General features: G+C 36.7%; 1 protein-coding gene across 2 annotated transcripts in view; it reads right to left on the bottom strand.

Moving 5' to 3' along the window:
- The window catches only part of satb2 (SATB homeobox 2), a 41,410-nt gene extending 32,623 nt beyond the window's left edge, over positions 1-8,787 (bottom strand). The window contains exons 1-2 of one of the 2 annotated variants that reach the window (XM_057336822.1): positions 8,406-8,787; positions 113-328 (exon numbers count right to left, since the gene is read on the bottom strand). In XM_057336822.1, the coding sequence (XP_057192805.1) occupies positions 113-284 (172 nt within the window). In that variant the 5' untranslated portion in view covers positions 285-328; positions 8,406-8,787. The remainder of the gene's footprint in view (positions 1-112; positions 329-8,405) is intronic. The other variant, XM_057336821.1, reaches the window with a different exon arrangement.
- Between the last annotated feature and the right edge of the window lie 17,650 nt (positions 8,788-26,437).

The following is a 26,437-nucleotide window of genomic DNA, read 5'->3' as shown; positions in this document are numbered from 1 at the left end:
GACTATTGTGTATGGGATTAAATCGACAAAGTCAAAATCAGACAAATTAGATAAACTAATAAAAAACACTGACTGAGAAATGGATGGACAGAAGAAAGTGTGAGTGTCTAACCTCCGAGAGGTCTCTGAGGGGCCCCGTTGTAGCGACTGCGGTGTCCGGTGGGACTGCCGTTGAGTTCTAGGCGTCCCATTTTCTGAGGTGGCCCACCAATATCAGGACTGCTGCTTCCGCGCCGCTCTGGGCTCTCCCGCAAGTGAGGGCTATCACCTCCACCTCTCTCCATCCCCCTCCACACCACAGGGGGAACACCAGCCAGAGGATAAGGATCTGAGACAATGAGAGAAAGAGATATCATGAAAACTCAGACCATATCAAGGTACATGCAAGGTACATTGATAAAGATAAAAAAACAGCTTGTACATTTAGAAAATGAGTTAGAGCGGAAAAGAGAGACAGAGAAAAAAATAGCGAGGCGAAATTATGTTAAAGGACATAGTACATTTATGCATTTAGTAGATGCATAGTAGTAAACAATACCTTGCAAAAAACTAAGAAATAGTTACAGTACATTATTTTTATAAGGCTAAATCATAATAACTTCTCAATGTGTCTTCATGACCATGATAAAAAAAATTGCTGATTATTTTTATGTTTTTGCAAATTAATTTTTTTAATTTTATTTTCAATGTTTGCAGTGTAATTAATGCTATAGTTTTCATCATGAAAACACTTTTATCACATATATCATGATTTTGATCCTAAAAGAAATAAACAAAAGGAATTTTAGTTTATAAAGTTGTATCTTATTTGATGCTTTTAATAATTATGAAAACATTAAACTTCACTTCAAAATCAAAGGATTCCCTCTGACTTTTAGTGAGAATATGAAAATCTCCGGCTGACTGAAAACACACAGACATCAAAAAGCAGAGCTTTGGGCTATGTCCTAAAATACAGTGGGTTGTTTAAAACGACGCTGGCATCTTATCATCCCATCAGCAAACAGAAGAGTTGAGGCCCAGTGTCTCGTTCTGCTCCAGTGTGTGCGGAGAATGTAAACTGGTGTGTGCATGTGTGTGTATGTGTTTGTGTGTGTGTTGCAGAAGCCAAAATGCCAGATCTCTAGGCAAATTTAAATACTAGTATATGTGAAGGTGCTAAATGTTTTTTTTTATGAATGATTAAGTCATGCTTATTGCATCTGTGTTTTGGTGTGTGTAAATATAGTATTTTTAAATGCATGTGGATGTCTGAACAAATTCATCTGAGCCCGGGTGCTCCATGGGGACAATTTTTCCGGGGTCTTTGCCTTCCAGCCAAACCTTTAATATTGGTAATGTCCATCAGAGTCAGTGCCAGGCAGTATTGAGTCCATGCCAAAAGTTCAAGAGTGGGAACACACTCACCACTGGCCAAATGGAACTAGGATTTGCATTTCACTTCCTAAATATAGAGAGATGACGATTGCTCTAAAAGACAGAGAGACATACAGTACTTAGGTATACTTGTTTAGGAATTTGCTGGTTTGAGTTTTTCTTGGAACATGATTCATATTAACTCTAAATTCTATTGTTTTCCACTATTATTTTATTTTTCTATTTTATTATTTCCCACTCCGATCTAGGACATGGACTTTAATCCTTCCAAGACTTTTTTCGCAGTGTCCACCCCCTCTATTCTCTTGCCATCAACCTCTTTCTCTGGCCTTAATGAGAAAAACATCATGACAGAACAAAAAACTGCAGAATTACAAGCTGAAGCTACATTTTTTAAATGAATAATAAATTAAAACCATTAGCCTCTGTGTGATGAAGAAACTAGCACCGGTCCAGAAAGCAAATATCTGAATTCTTTAGAGTTTAATAAGAGGGCTGTAAGTAAAACACTTTGAGAGCATTTGTATGGAAAGAAATACACACAAACACAGAGGAATAGATTTACAAACCTAGGATACCTGAAGTGTGATCAAAACACAAACACACATACAGTAACAACATGATTTGTTCCCGTGCATTTCTGAATGCCGAGAATAAAAACGACCGCCCGTTTTTGTTATCATACCTGTTCTTTCATAATTGCACAAAGTTTGAAACACTGCACTTCCCAAACAACATCAGTTCGTACAGCATAACAAGTGTGTAAGATCACAAAGATCCACTTCTACTCTGTGAGGAAAATGAATTTGCTTTTAATTAACAGCTCATCTAAAATGTGGACTTGCCCATTAGACATGTAGTCCCAGGGGCAAAATAAAATCTCTTCACAAAAAGTGACTGTAAATGTTTCAGATACATGCAAGAAACTAAACAACAATAATCAAAGGGATAAAAACCTCAGACGGACAAAATGTCCATTGTGCATGAAGCTTCAAGTGATTGCTCTCACACTGTTGCCTCTCCTCACCACCAGACTCCTCTCTATTTCCCTGCTATTTTATCAACCTTTAAAGTCTTTTATCAGCACTGATGTGCTGTCTTTGTTCCTCCCTCATTGGGCATCGCAGGTTCAAACCTGCCTGATTTTAATGAGTCCTCCGATCTCAATCAAGAACTTGTCTGAATCTTTTCTCCCATCTCTATGCTAATCTCTCTCTCTCGCTCTGTCCCGTTCTTCCTCTCTCATCCACCTCCACCCCAACATCAAATATTTGATGGGGAGATAAAACCAGCTTTAGTTTTTTTGCCCATCACTAAGGTATGGACATGGCACTACTGTATATGGTAAGATTTAGCTGTGACAGTTTGTTCTGATCGCGCATCACCTGTCAGGACAGATCATACAAACTTAATGACACCTCTGCGATACGCCGCTGTCACTCATAGTTTTGAATGACAGAAAACCAGTGGTAATGTGTGATTGTCCACATGTTTAGCACTTTCTGTTGAAACCCATGTAATTCAGTACCACAGGATTTCAAATTCAATCAGATGGTAATGGTAAATCTGCCTCTTTGTCAGTTTATTTTGGTTTATTGCAAATGGCCAAATAGGAATAAGTGATGTGTTTTCTGTCTCAGCTCATATTTAAAATGGGTGAACATTTAGAGGATCATAAAGCATACTTACAGTTACGTCGTTGCAATATAGTATAAAAATAAATGCATCAATTTAGTTGAGATGAATTATTTATGTTAAAGTGCTGTACTTCTGACAGAGACTAAACAAAAAAGATAAATGTCTAATAAGTGCACATTATCACAGTAATACAATGATTGTGAAGGCAAATAAATGAAAGCAAGATCAGGTTCAAACACCGCAATATAAAATGAATAAGCATTATATAAAACGTGACAAAAAATATAGGGAATGCATTGAACCCAGTATATTATAGCATTCCATATGGTTCAGCTACAAAAATGCATTTTTTGTGTTAAGAAAAATCACCCATAAATACTACGCCGTTTGGATAACTGACAAGCTACATGGAACTGAAAGATACACACCACCTAGATTTCAACCTTGTACCTATAGGCATTCACCAAATACATGGTTCCATTTTTATTTGTAATGCTTGCAGCCACACATTACAAACATAACTAATGACTGTTATGTTTAGTGGTACATGAGAGAAGCCAGACGAGGGAGTGGAACAGAACTCTGATCCCATGAGACTCAAATTTCCAAACTACGACGACCACACTGCTGAGACTCTCTTAAGCATGCAGTATACATTTTCTGCCCTGTTCCTCGCTAACCTTCCTCTCCCCTTCACTCTTTTCTTTGGCACTGTTAGTGGCCTCTGCCAATTCTACCACACACAGGAAACTGAGGGCAATAAACGACACATTACCGATCTGACTACGCTCGCCCTGTCAGTCAGTATACACAGAGGAGAGAGAGTAATAGAGACACGCTGAGGGAAACGGCAGAGTTGTAAAAAAAAGGTGAGAGAAAGAAAAATTGCTTACCAAGAATGTCAATGAGCAATAAACAAATAAACAAACTGTGAATTGTAAACCATAGTCTTGACATATTAAAAGAGTGGAATATTAATGTAAGATTCCTGGCCAGTTGTCTTGTCTACTACTCTGAGCAATAAATGTAGCCGTTTACCCGGGTCCAGTTAATAACAACTAATAGAAACATTCACGCAAATGTGCCATGAGATAAAGCCAGGACTTGGTGGTATCTTTGTGTTGACGATGTGCTTAGGCGTTAACCTTATTGACCAGGGAATAGGGCTGTGATACTCATTTATTGCAGGGTTATTAAAGCATCGGCTCAGTCAGGGTACAGATAAAGCAGCTGAAGATGGTGGAGGGTATTAAAGGCCCCTGCGTTGGCTCTTTCTAGCACAGGTGTGTGCGGAAGAGAAGGATAGATAGATAGATAGCACCTTATCACCCATGAATTTGATGGCAGATCAAACTGTAACCAAGACAGATGATTACACTTGGACTACACATTGGACGTAATAACAACAGTAACCATGGTAATAATGATAATTATTATTAGAAGTATTACTATGATTAATATTTTATTTGAATTATATAGTAGTTGCAGAGTCAGAAAGAGAGGTATTGCTTATCTAAATGAGAAATGAAGTTGCCATAATGTGGGTGGATATTTAAATGGACATGTGCAGAGAATATATAGATTGAGATACGAAGAGAGGGCACGACAGACCTTCAGTTCACTAATAAACATCTTAAACAGTAAAAGATTAAGAGTAACTAGTAGTTTATTATGTTCTCTGTCTCATACACAGACAAAAACGCACAAACACAACTGTACACAAACACTCACACACATAAACCACAGAGCAGACTCAGTGCCATGACACTTCCAGGGACCACACATTTAGAAAAATCACACATGGTAGACAACACTAAGCAGGGATATAAAACACATGAACACTCAGATTGAACCTATAACTGCAATCTGGATTTAGGTATGGTTATATAGCTATACATTAAACATTTCATAAAAACAAACACAACAACTTCTCAAAAAATGTATTATGTGTACAGAATGCAGTCTTATTCAGTTCTCAGTTTTGAAGTAGACTACACACACAGCTTGCTTTTAAATACTAAGATCCTATGCACCTTCAGTTCTGCACAAAGGAGCATCACACTTATTGTATTAAATTGACAATCATCATAGAAAGTATGTCTAGTCTTTCCACAGAGTGAAAAATAGACACAGTCACTCAATAAAGACACACAAATGACTGGTTAATGTCGGATGAAATTCAGCAAAACACATTGCTTGATAATTTTACATTCTTTAATAACGAAGTTTTGATAATAACAATAATAGTAATAACAACAAAGTATTTAAAATAATGAAAATACAAAATTAGATTGCCACGTGGTTACAGAAAAGTGATTAATGGCAAATAAATGACTTTTGAGGCCTTTAAGCAGCGAATTCAAAAGAATTGAAAAACTGTTTGTTCTGGACTACATTGGACAATCCATTACAATCGTGTTGAAACACTAGGGCCTAGTAAAAGCAAAACACTTGTTGCCTGTGTGTGTATCCCTGCACCCACACAGAACAACTTTTAGTTTGCATATCACGGACACAGATCTTCTGCGGAAAGATGAACCCTATGATTATTTTCAGATTGCATCTCCTGATTTTTTATTATTACGCAGCAATCGTTTTATATAAGCAATAAGGCACTTGAGATCATACCTGAAAAGGTTGCAGCCACTTCGGAATAATGTGCTACAGTGGAGGCCAGACGGTCACATGTTCTCTTTTTATCTCTCTTTTCATCATGCAAAATGAAGCTGCTGCCTTAAATCTTGTTTTATTTTATAAGGGTATGCTGTAAGTGTCTTAGCCTATTATTGTTTAAGCATAAATATGTTCTTGTGCTAAGTAGTAAAACTCGTCCTAAAGTCACAATTTTAATAATAGTAGAAGGTAAGAGTTGAAGAAAATGCCGGGAATAAATGCTGGATTTGATCCATTCTGATGTCCTTCCCATGCAGTACGCAAGATTAAAGAATCCTTAGAGACTTCCATCTACTGCAGAATAACTGAGACCTATAGAGTCTCTCTTACAGTGACTAATTAGCTTTTTTGTTTTTCCTTATGGTCTTGGTAAAAAAAATACCGTCTCCCCTGGCTATGGGGGCCAAGTTTGTACAAATGAATAATGGGTACATCAATGTAACTTTAAAAAGAAACAGGATGATTTCAAACGCTGATGGCAGCTATATAGCAAACATACCTCCTCCTGCACAGGCATGACTTTGTGAGTGACTCTTCAAATACATTGCTATAAAGTTTTAAAGAGATGTATACATAACTTGGAGTTTGAAATGACAGGGGAAAAAATTATTGTATGTAATATAATAACAAATCATGTGCACTCTGCATGTTTTTTTTTCTTTCTTAATTTAACTATTTACTTCAGAGTTCAATCTAATAAGAATATAACCATCTTCTGGATTGTGGTTTCATTTGCATGCGATGTGTATTGATTTTGACATCGGTGGGATAGCGATTTCATTACTTAATTTTGAGTTTCTTTTTCTGTTTTGTTTTGCTTCAAGCTAAGACCTCTCGGTTCACGAATCCATCCTTCATGGCAGAAGTGTAATCCATGGACTCTGCAAGGAAAAATCTAATTTACTTTATGGGCCTTTGTCTTTTTAAGAGGAATATTGTGCCGTCTCAGGGTGGAAAAACTGTGCCATAACTTATTTGACGTTATAACGTGAGGTTTGTTTGTAACACGGCAACAAAATAATTGAAACTACCTGCTGCTGATCATGAAAGCGTCTATGTCGCACATACTTGATTTATTTCGTTACAGTTATTTCTGGCCTAAAAAGCAGACTAAATTGTCAAGAAATGATCAGTTGGATTATAAAAATTGATAGTCATCTCGCTATTTCATTATTATTCGATACCTCATGTCTATATGTATTATGTTTCAAAATAAAAACGTTTTACTTTTACATTTTGAGTTTCTAGCATTTTAATATTTTAAATAAATGGACAATTAAAAAAATAAAATTGCTAAAATGATTAATTGTAACAAAAATGTTATTTATCCATGTGTCTCCCCATTTCTTCAGGTTTACCTATCCAAAGTTGCAAAAGTAGCAACTAAAGATAAATTGAATACGCTGTTTTTTTTACAACGTGAGATTTGTACAAAACAAAGCATCAGTGAAATAACCTCTCTGTATTTTTTATGTAATATGAGTGTGTTGTCATATTTGATAGCCTTCAATAGCAACAAGCAATACAACAAGATAAAAGTAACAAGAAATAGACTGCACACATTAAATTCATTAAAATATTTTCTTACTTATTTATATATATATATATATATATATATATATAAACAAATAATATTAATGGCACACATAACGTTACATCTTTTATATTGAATCGAAAGAAATATCTAGACTTAAGAGGTTTTAAAATAGGCTATAAGTAAATAAATGCAAGAAATTGCCATTAACATTAACAGTAACACACACACACACACGCACGCACGCACGCACACACACACACGCACGCACACACACACACACGCACGCACGCACGCACGCACGCACGCACACACACGCACACACACGCGAGGCGATGAGACCACAGACAAGCAAGTGTGAAACTAAACTTGAGGCCTATACCTTGTTGACGCTCAAGTAAAAAGCAGGAAAAACTATACTCCCACTTGCCCCAAAGCTCTTAGAAAATCTTGAAATATAAAAAAATTGTGTAAGCATGTGTATTAACACTATTATAGTTTAAATGTGTTCAAATGTGCTAGTATAGTCATTAGCGAAGTAAATTGCTAAAAAAAATCACCACATACCGTTTAATTAATTTGGTAAACTTTGGCCAAATGAACACATTTTGCGATGTTCCTCAAAGAAAACGTAATTTTCTGAACAAACGTATGAATAAACGTAAAAATAATCTTTTTAGTATTTCTGTCCCAAACTTATAGTTTTAAACTTAAATGCATGTTGCAATTATTAATGTGTTACAATGTATTTATATTAAAAAGCAAAACAAGAAAAACGTCAGATTATTATTAGGCTATTATTATTATTTAAATTATTATTATTAATGTTTGCAGTATCCTATCAGATTCCATTATCAGATGTTTAAATGTTACATTATGTCAGAGTGTATATTTTTAAGAAGCAATAGTACCAATATTTCAATGTTAAAATCTACATAAATTGTCATTTATGTTTATGATACATGGCAAAGATACATTGTACATTATTATGTTTGTCTATAATTATTTTGTATAAGGCTTCAAAGAATTGACTTCTATCACATGCATGATTTATATTAATCAATAGGCCTATTCTATACCGTTGGTCTTATCTGAGATGTTAACTAGTTTTAGAAAGAATATTGTTATAGTAGTAGTTTTCATGTAGAAGTATGAAATAAGACGAAAGTTATGTTGCACTTACTGCTTATGGCGTGTCGGTACCTCGGTTGGCCGTTGAGAGGGCTCTGTCCATTGATTAAAAGTATTGAATCCAGGGCTGAGCTTCTCGCTGCCTCGCGGAGGACTGAAAACGGTCGGTTTCGGAAGTTCGGTCTTGGACACTTGGGCTCCGTGCAACGTGCGCTGTGACTGAGCCACTTGAACTGTGAGACTCCAAGCTGAGGGGTACAGGTAGAAGGGGATAGACAGCATGAAGAGAGAGAGAGAGTGCGCGAGAAAGAGGGAGGTTGAAAAAGGGGGACAGTTCACGGGATTGAACACAGAACAGAGATCCAAAAAGCAAACGACGCAAGTTCCGAGAAGCGACCGACGACAATCTGTCCGGAACGGAATCTTGTTCACGGTTTAGTTTGAGTCACGAGTGTCCGTGGTACAAACCGGGCAGAACTGAAACCCTCAGCTGCGGGCGCAAAGACAGCATCAGAAGCTGAAAGTGCATGCACGGGTAAAGAAACAAAACAAAACAGACGTCAAATATCTGCTCTGTGCGATGCGGACAATACCTATTACAGCGGTGCAAAATCTCAAGAGCAACAATGAGTGTGTCACTTTCAATCTCTTCCTTGGTCGGCGCGCGGACTGACGAAGAGGGGGAGCCGATAGAGGAGTGGGAGTGGGAGGGGAGGACTGGAGAGCAAACGTGGAAGTGTGACAGGGAGGGAGGGAGGAACTGGGCAGTCCAAGGTAAGTAATTAATACATTTGATATAATTATTTAATTTATCAATAATGCCCTTAAGTTGCATTTAACATTTAATTTTTTATTTTTAACATTTATTTGTAATTTGGTGCAGCCGTGTTGAGTGTAATAGAATCTTTATAAGTCTTTGTTTTAGTTTGATCAAGCATGTACATGTAATAAGCTCTTTAAAATTAAATGCATGTTAACGTGTTCCTCTTGTAACCAATTTTGACGTATTTAACCGAATCTGAATTCATAATCATTGGGTTGCAGACAGTGTTCAAAGTATGTGTCTAAAGTGTCTTGTAAAAAGGTTTCGTCCAAAAAGGATAACTGGTTTGCTCGACCCACGTTAAACAGTGATGAAAACATTGCAAGAATGCAGCAGTGGCTCTTTTGACATATGCAAAACCTAGGGTGAATTTATAGATTTTATAAATAAAAAAATAATAAACGTAGGCCTATGTGGCGTGCTCACGTAAACACTAGACAACCTGAAATGCAATTTATTTTACGTTTCCTTATAGCATTTGAAACAAAAGCAGTATTATGTTTTAATAGCTGACTTCACAAAAACAAATGAAGTGACAGAGTCGAGATAACAATTACAAATGACTTCATCTTTCAATATCAACATGCAAAGATGTATATTCAGACTTCTCCACGCTGAAAACGAGCAGCCTAATTCTGCAACACGGAAATAAAAACATGGAGGTTATAGGGTCTAAAACATGAAGGTTTTGTGTCTTACTGTCTTCACCAATATTTTGACATATTTGCTATCACAACACGCGAATCAGTCGAAAACAACAACAAAGAGCATTTACAGCCGTTAATATATTAAACGTATTAACAGTGATGTGCATTTCTACAATTGTGGCCTTGGCTGTCGTTTACTTTAGTTCGGTTATCTCGAATAGCATATAGCACAGTAGACTGTATCTTCTAAAGGTTAAATGCATGCAGATGTTCTTATATTTACTTGTATTCTCTGAATGGTCATATTGAATAAAAATATCTTACCTTTTTTGAAAGTGGCTTAATAAGAAGTCAATAACTGTAAAATAATGTGTGCAGTTGGCTGACCTGCAGGTTTGAGACACTTTAGAGTGTGTGAGTGAATGCTGGCTGATTTTCCAACCTCATTCGTCACTATTATAAGATAATGATCCTCGATGATGGCGATGTGATGCAGCGTTGCGTGTCAGAGACAGGTAAAAGGCAAATAGCAACTGTATTACTGATAGGAACCTTTTATTGCAACTGATCAATATTTTGCATGGGGAAATCAGAGGGAAAAGAGCGAGCATGGAGAGAGAGTTTTAACAGGTTTTAAAGCTCTGTGGTTAATACTCGTTCCAGATACAATACCTGCTGGATGAAACCAGAAGTGTGTTCAAATGAAGGATAGACGTCGATTATGGGTTCCTTTAAACATTTGATCAACATAAAAATATGAAATACCTTATTGCCCCCGTGTGATCTTTAAAAGGGGAATGCATTTGTTACTGTTTTGATGCATAAATTAGTGGCATACTTGTTTGTGGTCACTGACAGAATGAAAAGATTTTCACAAACGTGTTGCTCGTCAAGTTTTGTTTGTTTTACCGACTCTAGTATCCTTACTTTAAACCCTGGTCAACAACATCAACAATAACAACTATTACATTGAGAGTTAAAACCCTACGTTATAATAATCATCATGATACACATTATTATTATTAGGATATTATTATTAGGCTATTACTATTATTAAAAACGGTATGTGCATAACGTCAGATATTAACTATATATATAGTTTTTAATTTTTGATGACTGCCATATATTTATCTTGTTTAGTTTAAAATAAATTCATTTTATCATCGACTTTGTTCTAAGCCTCTGGAATTTTCAAGGCAAAGCAAGATCTAATTAAATTCATTAAGCAAACTAGAAATGTTTTAGTTATTTTAGTTATAAAAATACTTTTGAACCATTTAAAAACATTTATTCGATCGCTTGTGCCATTGTATTTTAAATAGATCTCAAAGAATGTTAATGCTGATTTGCAAGTGCAAAATAAAACACTTCTTAATTCCACGACGTGTTTCGAAAAGGTTTATTTCAATGCGCCCAGGACCTAACAGCAGATTTACTAAAAACAGATAGAATGATGAAATTACATGTCACATCAACACAATATTAACAGTATTGTATAAATCTGTCGCTATCTTGTTATTTTACTTTTTATAGCCTACTCGTTACAGTTACAGTAGACCTGCATTTGATTAAAATGAGACTAATAAAGTGGCTAACATATCAAAACATCAAGCTCAATTAATTAATGTGAGGACAAGGGATTATTTTTATTTTTAATGACTCCATTTCTTATATTGAAAGAGAAGCACTCTGCCACATTTCTGTCTTAATGTGAACTTGTAAAAGCTTCCACTCGAGCACATTTAAATTATTGAGCTTTGGGAACCTTTCTTGAGCATCTTCCTGACTGTCCCCATGGGCGCTCCCTTTTCCAATTCTTGGGTAACTGGGGATCTAAAATTAGCTGACTACTTGAAGTCAAAACAATAATCAAACACAGAAAGAGTCAAACCGTGAAACAATTAAAAACAAATATGCCAGAGACTTCAGAAACAAGAAAACAATTCAGGTTGAGGAAGTAAATAATTGAAGTGATTCAATTACCCTGAAGCCTTTGTAAAACATGAAAATAATTACGTGCCTGTTTAGAATGCTTGGTGCATGCAGTCCCTAGGTAAATCTGAAAACGTCTGAAGTTTACTAAATAGACCGTTTCAACAAGTTGGATTAACTAACGAATACAAAAGACTGTCGTAACTAAACGTTCAATAATTAGTTTGTTAAATTAACGAGGCTGCATGTCTCTCAGTTGCTGATTGATAAAATACAAATTAAAGTAACTAATAAACCGATTTTTGCATAATTACCGATTTAAAAGCCCTCCAATTCTAGTGTAGCATATCGCAGTTAATGCATACTAATACTAGGCTTTTAAATGCAAGGACAAACCTACACAGAAAAGATAAAATCATTTATTATCTGAACTTTCTCATATAATAATTCATAAAATATTTAAAAGATTTACAGCAAGAGTTTGTCGTTAAAACGATGTGCACGTTATCTTAGAATCACATGTTCATCGTGTTATGCTGATTACGTATGTGTTGAAAACGGGAAATTATGGTTCGTTGCGCCGACAGAGCAGTAGATGTGGAAATAGCGTCGTCTAGTGGTCGAAATCACAACCTGACATTTAGTGATTCTCTATCAATAATGTTTTGAAGGATTTAAATCGCCTTTGAGTTTGGTCTTTCAAAGTATTTTTCAGGGGTCAGGTGGAGTGCGCGTGGTGGAGGGATTCAAACAGTGAACGAATATTGAATTAGGAATATTGCCTATACCTGCACAGTGTAAATGGAAATCCAGGTTACCGTCCTCATCTCAATTCTTCAACTTCTTCAAGATAATTTTACAATACAAACCTTTTGGTAAGTTGTTTTCGTTTTGGTTAGTACATTTTTCTTCTCATTTGTATGCGTACAAGTAAACTATTTATTACACGATAAGCTAAATGGTAATAATATCTAAATTGAATAACAACTGAATTTTGCTTTTATTTATTAATTAGGAATTAGCAGCAGCTTTACCAAAGTTAAAAAAAATCATCCATGTGATGCGATAAATATTTATCAACATGTAGCAAGTGTTGTTAAAATTGCTTTCAGACAACATTCCTCACTTTGTCATGCGATGTATTTTACGTGAATTTTTTATGACAAATTTAACTTAATTCGTTGTTTAATGAGTTTAATAATGGCCGTTAAGATTTAAGAAGATGACCCTTTTCTTCAATGTACTTCACGGCCATGTTCATTTAGCCTCCTATAGTTGAACTACCTGCTAATAATCCTCACTGTTTGTAATCTAATCATATATTTTTATTTTAAGTCTTTCCATTAACACAGATTTGCCCGTTAACATTTCTGAAACTCTGACTCTCAAAACATTTTTTTTATTTTCAGTAATATTTAATACAATTCAGCTGCTCGACATGAATGAAGTTTCCATGTCTGCCAGTATTTTCAGCAATTGAGATGGCAAAGGTTTTAGCGTTTGTTCAGCACTTTTGGAGCTGCAACAGCTCCCGTGCTGATGCACATAATAAGGAGCGATGTACTGTAGGCCTACTTGCTGGTGTAGGTTTACAGGCGATTATCCATCATGTCAGACGAAAGCTAAAGCGATCTCAAGATCGCGATATATAACGTTAATGAAGATTCCACGCATTTTCCGATGCAGATAAAAATATTAATATAAATTGGCACAAAATCAACTATATATTTTATTGTTATTTTGCTATTCTTTCGTTTTCTACTTAGCCTATATAATGGGCCTAATAATAATAATATTAATATGAATAATTCTTTCAGGCTATATTATAATTATTATATTATTTCGAATGTTTTACATACCTAAACGCAGATAATAGAAGGGAACGATTAGGCTACATAACTATAGTAAAATCACCAGTGTTAAAAAGGTCAAATTAACACTCACAGTGTTTATATAATCCACATTTTGGATTATATAAACACTGTGAGTGTTAATTTGACCTTTTTTAACACTGGCGATTTTGCTGTGCAATAAGGCGAAATTATTTAATATTAGACTTTGTATCATACAAAGACAATGATATTACAGCTTTAAAATAAACATGAACAAAAACTAAATGATCAAGAAAACGACTATGGTAAATCAATTTGTCTTGTAAACGAACTCTAATAGGGAGTCAATGGCACGGGAGCAAATTGCTTCCACTCAGAGGTCACGATTCTCCGTGTAGGTTTCCCTAATGGTTCCACTTGCGATATCATCATCGTACGATGTGACAAAATCCTTTAGTAAACGAATAAAAACATTCGATAATAGGCCTAATAATAATAATAATATCTACACTTCTTTATGGTTAAGGAATAGAAATGCTGATGATTTTCACGTGCAGGAAAAATATGGATTTCTGAATTGTCTTGACACTAGAGGCTCTAAACATGACAATTCTAGTTCTGCTTGTCTGAAATGTTTATTACGGTCATTTACTATAAAATGTTTCACTTTTACATTTATAAACTTACGTTTATTTGTGGGTGTCGTGTTGAAAACGACGACCAAATAGGATCAAGTAGCCTATTGTTTTTAGCCTATATAAACTACATGTTAAATGATATTTTTTTGTGTCTTCGCATTGGTTTTTACTTGAAATGAAATCCGACTGACCCGAGACATTCAGGCAGGGGCTTGGAAGCAAACGCGAGTTGTTAAGTGTGAGCACTCTGCACTATGTCATTGGGCAAAAGTATTTGACAGTTGGAATGATCTGTAAATACTTCATTAGACTGTGTATGAGTTCCCCCTTGTGCCTCATGGTCCAGTTCTGCTAAGATTTACAAATGAAAACATAAACAGAACAAAAAGAAATTGATCCTGCGTTTGAAAGCGGAGGAGGGGCTCTTAAGAATGTGATCTGCCCACTTAACGTGAAAACCAGGCAGTCTGTTGGCCAAGGTGAGTTTTGACCCACCGCAGCTTATGCAGTGTTTCTGCTAATGAATTTCAAGTTCATTCTGTCTCGAACCTCCTCAGGGTACTTCACAGGTAAAATCACTAATAGAACAAGGAGATTTTTTGAAAACTCAACTTTATCAATTTTAAAAATGTATTATAAAATAAATGTAATTCTATAATTTATTCTAATTACAATTTTTAGGTGGAAAGCCAATGATTTCTTGTTTTCTATCAGTTAGTATTGTTACTTTCTTTGAGAAACTTTACAAGTAATCGGAAAAGCTTTTATGCATTTACTAAAAATGCAACAAAATTGTTAGTAAATAAGAAAAAAATATAATGTCCATAGGATTGTACTAAACATTTAAATATGTATTCACAAAATGTTGGACTATACCTCTGTTTCCAAAAAGTTGTATTAATAATTAGAATAAATAAGCAAAATTAACTTGATCACTCCCTTGATTTCAGGGCAGTGTACATGTAAAACTAAACCCACCGCATTCTACGATCTTAAGAATGGCCTTCAGAAAATCATCCCCAATTTTTATTAACCACAACAATTCAACCTGACATAGATTTTGAAAGCTGATTTTTTTCTCTAATGCTCTCTTCTCTCCCATCACTGGCAAATCTGTGTCTAGACAAGGAATCAATGTTGACACAGTCACATGAACCAGACCTACCAAAGGACCGTCTCAAGGAGTGTGATGGGATGGGCGGATGGGAGTTGCTTATGTCTACTGATGCTAATGCCACATGTGTCGTCACTAACTTAATAGGGATCAAAGTCCACTTTCTGAGTCTCAAGACTGGGACAATAAACAAATTCCTAGGACTGAGGCCCACTTTGTTAACAACAGAGTCATAGACACACATCGCAAACACCCCTGAGTAAACAGCAATAAATGACAAGCATCAGAGCTAAACATGGCCTTGTACAGAAAATCCAAGAAACAACACTTGAGCACTTGTGTTGTAAAATTATTGAAATGACAAAAGTCTTTTAAGAATTTTATCCAGACATCCTAAGCCAAACATTCGGACACACTCATCCATATTACTCACCACTTTTTACACCAGAGGTGGATGAGACTGGATATTGTTCATCTGGCTTTTCTGACTCTGACAGCCTTTTCTGAAATGACAGCAGTTTGGCAGAAGAAACGTTTAGTCGATCAACAAAACCAAGTGGCATGGACAAGTTTGGTTTCACGAATGGGAAGAACTATGATACTTAGCGTGCATCATTTACTGCAACTCACCAATGAAGAACAGAATCATTGTCAGGTAATATCTGTGATTTGCATGTCATCTGTCTGATTTACAAGTTGCTTTCAGTAAAGACTTTTTACCTTATAAATGGATCGGCAGACAAAAGGTTGAGCCCAAACGGGGTTTGCGCTTGGCTGTTCAGGTGGAGAGACGCAGAACAGACAGGGTTGAACAGTATTGCGTGAGTGTTTGTTAAAGTAGGAAGTGTCATTGTTGGTAAGCGCTCCTCAGTTTAACACTCACCAATCCACCTTCTTAGTTCTAAATCTTCCTTGGCTCTGTGACATTTTCCAAAGCTGGAATATATTTCTGTGTCTCTGATGCACTAAAACACAGAGTGAAAGGACAGAAAGAAAATACAAAGAGAGAAAGAGAGAGAGAGAGAGAAATGGGGACTGGAGCCAGGTCGCATTACTCTTACTTATTAAAACCTCAATCAGGTCTGAGAGCTCTGGACTAGAGCAGTCTGTCAGACTCAGCTCAGAACAGCACCACAGAACTTGATCCTTCTCCTTTTTTGTGTGATGTGTCTATAGTCGACATTTCAGTTCATTACAATCATGACTCACTGGCATGCACCAGGGACACGTTTTAATAAAAGGTACAACAAATTTGAAGAAATCAACTACAATATTTAGCTGAAATCTACAGTCACAGTTTGGATAGGCCACTTGATTTTAAAATGTTGATAGATATATTGTGTTGCTTAAAAGTTAGACCGGAGAAGACAGAGAGGTGTATGCAAAAGTAGGTACAAAATATATAGACGGTTTCAGCGGCAACAACATAAACAAACGTTACATGGATCAAACTTAACTTCCGTTAGAGCTTCGCAAATAATCTATAACTGTTGAAGAGTTTTAATGTAATTTAATACAATTAATATACAATAAAATATTAATATGAATAAAATATGAAAAAAAGTTATATCATAGCAAATACAGACCGGAAGTTTAAGGGATAGTTCACCCATAAATTTTAATTTTGACATCAAGTTGTTTCAACTTGTATAAATTACTTTGTTTTGCTGAACTGAAAAGAAAGATAGTTAGAAGAATGTTAGCAATTTTCAGTTCTGGGACATCATTGACTACCATAGGAAAATGTAAATTGTAGTCAAATGTGCCTTAGAATTGTTTGCTTTCCTAAATTCTTCAAAATATTTAATTTTGTGTTCAACAGAACATAAATATAAATTTTTCTATTGTAGTCAATGATGTCCCAGAAATGAAAATTACTAATATTCTTCCAAATATCTTTCTCTGTGTTCATCAGAACAAAGAAATTTATACAGGTTTGGAACAACTTTGGGCCAGCGCGTGCGCTCGATGAAACCGTATATATGCCTGTTACATTTATAACAAATCAACTAATTGTTTTATCAGTAATGTTCTCAGTATTCATTTTAGCAAAAAGTTTGCAACACAAAATAAAAAAGTTTAAGTATGCACTTTAAAAAAAGTATGCATCTGTGAAAATGTAAAGATATAAAACTACTTGATACTGGACTGAATTATAAAAATAAAATTTTTGCTTGCATTGTCTTTATTGAGTATTTCTTTCCTCTTGCATCGTACAGGGCTTTGAAGCCGTTCAGTTTGATAAGAATCTGAGTTGTGATGGGCATGGACTCTTAGGTCAGAGGTCGTGCTGGTTCTGTGATCTCGTGTTTGTTATTGCTATGCTGCCCTTGGCCGGGTTAACACAGCGCCGTCATGACGACTCACCGCACACCACGGAGGGGGAAGGTGGAGGTCACCCTCTTAACTGTGTTGATGGGACCCGGGGTGGCTAAACTAAAGTGGTGAAATATTATCCCACTAAAGAGGGGGAAATGAAGTTTCAAAGCACACTTACCACCATTGCTCCCATTCCCCTTGTCAGAACGACTGCCTGCCAAACACGCTGCACTGGGTAAGTGACAGCTGGAGAGAGCTCTCACACTTCACAGGGCTTCATCTGTAATCTGTAATGGTGTAAAGTCATTAGAATAAAACTGAGAGGGTAGGAACTAAATAAAAAATAAAATGGATCGCACTTTAATTTTACAGTTGGACGGATACACCTCAATACATTTGACATATTAGGTTCATGGTCATAACGTATATCTACAAATATTTTTGCATTTTTCAATTCTTAAATTAAGTGACATGTCAGTCAGTTTTCAGTAAGTTGGCTAATGATTAAAGATTCCCGTCTGGATGGTTAAGAGAAGAATTTCGCGAAGAAACAAAGAAAAATTCAATCAATGTCAAGAGCTCATTTTCCATTTTAAAATGTGTCTTTGTGCATGATAGAGACATAAAAAAATCTATTTTCCACAGCTATAAACATTTTCTCTCCAGAGTACTAACTTCTAGGTTTTTCACAGTCAGTAAAACTAACTGTAAAAGCTAATTTGGAGAAAAATATATACAAAGTCCAGTGGTAACAACGTCACTAATGAAAGCAGATCAAACAAAACGTTCGCACACTGAAAACTGCTCCACAAGTTTAATAAATAACCAGCAACGTTTTGACCACGTCACTAATGCCAGCTGGGCCATAGATGCACAGTGTTAAAAGTGCCCTATATAAACAAAGCAGTTTGAGTCAATGTACATGCATTGCCATCTATAAATATCAGACTTTAAAAATTATTGAGTTACTTAGCGTGACATGTTTATGACACATTCCCATTTACGCTAACAACATAAGTGTATCTTTGCCATCTTCTGAATTTATTCGGCATCTTGTTGGGTCTGTTTGTATGTGTAACAAAAGATGTGGTAATCCATTAAGTCCTCTCTCATTGAGGGTACCTCATGTTACCAGTCGGCCTACCTTCCCTGTCCTTTTCATTGACGCTAATGCAGAACACATTGAGGGCCAAAGCGCTCAGACCCAGGCCGTGGTAAATTGGGCTAAGAGAGCTGGCGCATCCACTTAATCAGCCATTATTTATGGGGCTCAGTGGTTTAAATCAACAAGAGCAGGAACTGGGGCCAGGCCTTATGGGTTTATAACTGCTGTCAAAATAATCACATACAGATATATTCATCAGAGCTCAAACCAGATCAGTTTAGTGCCCCCCTCGCTGCTTAGTCTCTCACATTCTTGACACTTTCCTCTCTGTTAGTGAAACAACCCTCCTTCCCAAAATTGCTTGATATTGGCTTGTTCACACATATGCCACACACTTTTTTGTAACACTTAGCTCTTGGACTTTGCTCAGCACGGGTAGACCCTCTACACTGCAATGACAGCATACCTAAATATATTGGAGGAAAAGATGTTGGCAGACGTGAGCAGTGAATGGAAGGAGGAGTGAGGGATAGATTTAAAAAGAATGGGATTCTTGAGTGTAATACATGATCATTGGAACAGAGGTTTCTGGGGAACTGGACAGGGTAAACTGCTGTTTTGGCACTGAAGAACAGGGGAGGGCTACCAAAGAAACAAACTGCTGGGAGACAATGGTGTAACCCTGCGTGAGGCTGAGATTCTGGGTGATCCTCATTCTCCATGTGCCATTAATTAAGTTAATAGCCTTCAAGCTATTTACAGGATAAAGACTCTCAGATGAAGGGTGGGGTAATTTGATCCAAAAGCAGGCATGTGCATTAATGGTTATGCAGCAGCTTGATTTCAGTTAATATATAAAAATGCATAATATAACAAATCGGATGAATGATGGCTTGGATTTTACAACCTGAAACTTGACGTTACATTCAAGATGCAGAAATTTCCTTTGATATCCATACAGAATTAAAGGAATAGTTCACGCAAACGTTAAAATTCTGTCATCGTTTACTCAACCTTTTGTCATTTCAAACCTGTATGACTTTCTTTCTTCTGCAGAACACAAAGGAAGATATTTTGAAGAATGTTGGTAACCTTACAACGGCAGTACTCATTGACTTGCATTAGTTTTGTGTCCGTACAACAGAAGTGAAGGGGTATCGCTGTTGTTAAGAATATCTTTGTTTGTGTTCAGCTGAAGAAAGAAAGCAAGAATTAACACAGAGTAGTGGGAAATAGTTGTAAGAGTGAATAGAGAAAAATAGCCAACACAGCATCTGTAGCACCTGGTTTCTCTCTGTGGGTCTGTGTGGCGAGAGGAGAAGGGGATTGGTGGTGAGCTCAGGGGTCTTCTCAAGGACAAGGCCAAATCTGTCTCTGCTTTGTGCAGCTCTAGGTGGAATCAGGGCTGCAAGGTGGCTTGTGTTTGCAGGCTTGGGGGTCTGGCTAGAAGCAGTGTTTTGGGGCTTTCTTACTGATTGGGATCTAATTTGTTGGCCTGAGTAGAAGGAACTTTTTCCAGCCTCCACCCAAGGGAGTCTGACACAGGAGCCCTGAAGCATGATGACTGACGGCCTCTAACCAATGCTGGGACCAGAAAACACAGCTGTTGAAGAGGTCAATGCTATGATCGAAGAGACAATAATATTACACTTTTCCCCCTTTAAATGTGTTTGATGATGATCGTCATCAACATGGGGCTTCAAACATATTTTTGGGACTTCCCCCCAAAATTTGAAACCTTCGAAAAGCAATCGAACAGACAGTGTGTGCCACCTTTAGTGCCAGATAGGCACTCACTGATCTACAGTATATCAGAATCAGATGCTATTAGGAGTAGGTCAAAGCAAACAGCTGAAGGCCGGGCATCCCTGTCTTCACGTGTCTTAATCTAATCTAGATAAACCTAAGGATGAGCTGGACTTTGAATCCAAAACAGACAGGGAATTGGTTTGGTTTGTTTTACTTTATAAGAAAAGTGATTTGAGTAAAATTTGCCTTATTCAGATCACTGGAGAGAGACAACACAACAGTTTTCTACATTATTGTGAAGAACACAAAAATGTATACAAATTAAGACAATTTCACACTGTAAGAGAACTCCTCACACCTTCTCATGTATGTTTTTGAGGCCTTAATACCAGTGTGTGTGATACCAGTGTGTACATGGGCATACATTAACACACATACTGGGCCAGAGGAAGCTCTGTTCTCAAGTCCAGTCTGCCCAGCATCACACTAAGTGCTCCTGACAGCCAACCGCACAGTTATTAACTGTGATCCGCCACCACAGGGCCTGGGCACCACTGCTGTGGGGAGGGCGTTCGATGGGCTCCACAACCTCACAAAGGCTGCTTTCAACGGCCCCCTTGCTCTCTAGTCCCCACACATCTCTAATACACACATACTGTACTTTCTATGCACATGCTTTCGGCTCATATTTAAAAACCTATGTTTCTGCTAAACTGGTTAGTGTTTCAACAATTTTGACGTGGGAGAATCAATTCACCAACAACTTTGCAAGGTCAACCTAAGGCCCTAAAAAGCTTTGGTGTGGTACCATGGTACCATGATGCAGTGATGGAACCAAATGGTCATACCAGTGGTACTTTGGAACAGTGTCGTACTGAATAAATAGTATATTCATCTTCTATGATGTTTACTGCACAGGGAACTTACTAGCAAGAAACTCAATGCGCCTGAAAGAGATGCTGTCAGAACACTTTTAATCTAGGCTGGTGGTTTTAGCGCTGTTTGTTTCTTTGGCCTCACACGTCTCAGCCGGCTCTTCTTGAGCACATAGATGCTGAAGTCCACTTCCATCCTGTGAAATAGGGATGCAGTATATTTGAAACATTCTGGGGGAGCATCCATAATGACAGCTGTCTATGTTTAGCCTTTCAAATATTTCAATAAACAGCAGCTCGTCCTCGCAAACAGACGGGTTTAGTCGCTGAATCGAAAAACCCCAAGCCACTTTTCCTGCCTGCGTTTCCCATAATTAGAGCCCATAACTCGCTGTTAAATAGTTGAGGTTTTTTCTCCTTTGAATCGACAGTCTTTTATATACTCGCACGGTCGTGGGACAGTGCTGGCCGCTTCAAAGCAGCGCTGGGCTGAGCACGACTGACATGCATTATTCTACACAAGCGCTGCCTTTTGTTTCCCTCAGACTGCCGGCCACAAAATATTTCTGTTTCATTTTTTCCTAACCTTTTCTAGTAAAAGGAGACACAGTGTTAATGATGTCAAAGGTCAAATCTTACGAAAAGTAGGCTTGCCAGAAAATAGTAATGCAAAAGAAGAAGAATGTATTGTTCACTATTTTACTGTGTACAGCTTTTATTCCCTCAACTAAAAAAAGAAAATGGTGATGCAAAAATATTTACAGTATTCAAATACTATTGTAACTCAAGGTTAAAGATAATACATTTATTATTAATTTCTTATAATAACATTTATTTAATAAAAATAATACATCTATTTGGTTAATAATTAGTTAATTTATTACAATAATTCATTTCAATGTCTCTTATTTAGTAAAGACAACTCATTTGCATATTAAAGGTTAACACATTAGCATCCTTTTTCCTCAATCAAAATTAAAGTTATAAAAAATTAACAAGACATACTTCAAAGTCAGGGTAAGCAGAAGAGTTAGATGACTCCGCCCTTCATGAAGAAACTTTCTTATTAAAACATCAGGCCAAAACTGTTAAGTAAAGATATAAGACATTTAAATGTGTTACTTGTCACTGTATATCTGCAGCCACACCTATATTCATTTACATTTAGTCATTTAGCAGACGCTTTTATCCAAAGTGACTTACAAATGAGGCAAACAATAGAAGCAATTGGAACAACATAAGGACAACAAAAAGCATAAGTGCAGTAAAACTGGTCTCATACATCCTACCACAGTATACAAAGCTAAGGTTTTTTTTAAGGATAGAAAGAGTAGAAAAGAAATAGGCAGAGGAAGGGATGTGTTTTCAGCCGATTCTTAAAGATGGCTACAGAATCTGCCGATCTCGTAGCAGCTGGAAGATCATTCCACAAATGTGGAACAGATCCAGAGCAGTGCCATCCCTTTTTGGGATGGCACTACAAGACGTCGTTCGTTTGCAGAGCGTAAGGATCTGGCGGGTACATAAGTCTGTATAGCGAGTGAAGATATGGGGGTGCCGAACCAGTGGTGGTCTTGTAGGCCAAGAGCAGAGCTTTGAATTTGATGCGAGTGACTATACGGAGCCAATGTAGCTTATTGAAGAGAGGAGTGACTTGCGCTCTCTTCGGTTCATTGAAGACCACTCTTGCTGCTGCATTCTGGATCATCTGTAGAGGTTTGGTTGTGCAACGCATCGCAATAGTCCAGTCTGGACTAGGACTTGCGTAGCATGCTCGAACAGGAAAGGTCTAATTTTCCTAATATTGTAGAGGATGAATCTACAGGACTGGCAACATGATCCGTGAAGTTTCATCAATTACCACTCCCAGGTTTCTGGCCTTTCGGAAGGTGTGATGGTCAATGAGACTAGTTAAATGGAGAGGTTGTGTTGATTCTTTGATGAAGCATTTATTCAAAGCTAAATGGCAAAAAAATTGCACTTAAATCAGACTAAGAAGAGATTTAAACAGCTGATTTGTCAACCTAAATGTATGATAACCAGCAGTACAAATTCCCCCTTCTATACGTTTTATAGCATTGTTGGAGTTCAAAAAATACAAGCATGCTTGTATCCTAAAGCCACCAACCAATGGGAGCACAAAAAATTGTTTGGGAGAATAACAGTGGAAGAAGAGAGGCATAAGTTGAGAAAAACACCCCTTATGTTTGTGCACACTAACACACACATTACCCCACTAAAAAATCCACAAAGACACCTTCTTTCATTCGCTTAATTACAGTGCTTGTAACACTACAGTGTATACAGTATTAAGTACACTTAACTTTACAAATCTGCTTAGACTGTCCTATATACATTTACACCTATTCTCTTCATCTTTGTCTAACAAACACACGTACACACACAGACAAAAATATTCAGAGGGAAATTCACAACACGTATAACCACGCTGTAAAACAGTCATAAAAACAGATGCCTCTAATACTTCCTAGGCAATCCAGGCCACACCCTGACAGACGAACTCCCCCAGGACAGAGACCACCCGTCTTTTGATGCGGACACAAGGAGCAAAGCTCAGTCTTGATTCAGCACAATGTAACCTCCACCGCAGCTCAGCAGCCTAAATAAACTATACCTGCAGTGCTGTCAGAGGTCACAACCGTTGCGATGGAGGGTGAACTCTGTGTCAAGACAGGCCACAGACACACAACAGACTGCTTCAGGAACAGACTCTATCAGCAAGTTATTATAGTACATAAATATGTATTTAATATGTCTATTATTGACGTATATGTATTAAACACTTGGAAATTAACCAAAATTACTATTAACAAAAGGTCAAGTGCAATGCATTCACAAGCAGTGTAATGGAGACAGTGGTCTTATGAAAAAGGCTGACAAAAGTTGGTTGGGATTCCACTGCATGATTAAAGACAGCAAAACCCTTTGATGTGTAATGAGTTGTAATTAATGCTTTCCATAATGTGGCCATTAATAACTCTGTTCAAAAGATGTTTCAGCTTTAAGAAACAATCGATGCTTTGTCTTTCTTCCCTCTTCTGAAAATTAGTAAAAGATGAATTACCATTTGTATAAACAGTTTACTTATATCAAAACTATGGTAGTGAGACAATGGCATACATTTATTATTACTATGGACTATGGATTGTATGTCTCAAGATGCACACAGGAATGTTTTTTAAGGTATTTGAAAAAAATTTATCAAGTTATTTATTCAGTTTTTAAATATTTTTTTTTTGAGAAGACAAGCTTCAAAGTTTTTGCATTCCATTTGACTTTGTAGATAAAACTAATGTAAATAGGTTGAATAAGAATATGTGAATAAAGCAATTTTGACAAAAAAAAATGTTAGGTATAATCTTATTCCAAGACGACGACTGTTTGTGAAACAATGCCTAAATAGGCAAGATATTTAAATAGCCTAGATATGTTTAAACTGTTGGTTACCACAAATCTAAAGAAACTTTTTCAGACTATATGCATGGATTAAAGTGAAAAAAATTCTTCTGACTGATTTTTTTTCAGGCAACGTCATATTCCTTTAACCGACACTTCTAAATAGTCGAAACCAATAGCGTTTTAAAGGGAGATGTTTTGAACCACTTTACGTAGTATTGACAGTATTTTAAAAGTTATTTTTAATCTATGAAAATAATAAACCATCTATAACTTTTCAGTGCATTTTTTAATTGATCTTATAAGACCAAACAATATTTTCTGAAACTCTTAATAATTAACAGAAAAAAAGAACAAAATAAAAGCACCACTAAAGACCAAAAAATTTGTTTGCATTTGTCTCCAGAGTGGTTTTCACTTTTTCTGCCTTTTGGCTGTGAAACCATTTTCCTGAAGCTTGACTACACCTGACACCCGTTTCAGTGTTTGACTAGTTACAGTGACTAGTTACAGTGTTTGACTAGCTTTACTAAGGCGACCGTTAAGAAGATATCACTTTAACATTTCCATGGCGACGCAGCACTGCTTATCATGTGACACACCGCAAAGCCACAGCAGCTGTGACTGATGCATTGCTTTTATATAATTTTTCTTTTTTACTCAAAAAAATTCACAAACTGTTAACTATGTCATGAAATATCAGACATTCCGATTGTCAAATATGTGCATGTGAATGTGTTTTGTTGTTTAAACACTTTTATAATGATCGCGTTAGTTGAGCTATAACTGGCCGCCGCCATGTTTGTTTCTGCCGTGGTCTGCGATCTGCCGGATTTACATCACGTGAATTCATTCACTTCTCTTAAAAAACACAAAGGTAAGTGTCTGGTGAACTGGTAGAAGAATTGAGTGATCTTAACAATTGCTTACATTGCAGATACTGTGTCTGATGTGAATAAAACACATCCGTCAAATTACATTTGAGGATATTGTTATTGCCGCTTCCTTAGACATCAGTGTGTATTATACAATCTCTAAATGTATTTTTTTCTTGTAGGCACGTGTATATGCCTGAAGCCTAAATGAAACATTCTGTGGTTGAAAGCACTGCACAGTTGTGATATGTGATTGAGTCTGTCTCTGGCTCAGTGCCAGCCAAAGCGCTTAATGTTCTAATCACACCGGTGTGATCGTACGCGGCAAAGGGTTAACAACATTATGAAAAGTGAATTTAAGATAAAAAATCCGTCGGAAATCCGTCGTAGACTCGCTGCATTTAACGGAAATCCGTCGTAGCGACGGAGAACTTTAATCCATGTATATGTGATAAATATTTTAGCCATTCCGTAACAGCTATGATACGGTGAACGGTCCTACAGATCATCGATCATTTGCTGCCCTCTACTGGACAAATTAGTTAACGTTTACCTGACGGCTGCTGACACACTGTCTCGCACAATTTACCTCTCATAAAATATTCACTTAAATTGTGCATGAGAAAATGTTTTTATATCCTACACATATATTGTATGTGTATTAACGTTGTCAAGGACCCCAGCTTTACAGTCACGTCGAAAATTAAGTAGGCTAATGCTTTAAAATATAAAAACATTCCACTGGCATTTCAAGTTAA

This window comes from Triplophysa rosa, linkage group LG6, assembly GCF_024868665.1.
Source record: "Triplophysa rosa linkage group LG6, Trosa_1v2, whole genome shotgun sequence".
In the NCBI taxonomy this organism is placed as follows: domain Eukaryota; kingdom Metazoa; phylum Chordata; class Actinopteri; order Cypriniformes; family Nemacheilidae; genus Triplophysa; species Triplophysa rosa.
Note: the sequence above shows the minus strand (reverse complement) of the source record. Positions and strands in the feature narration are given on the sequence as shown.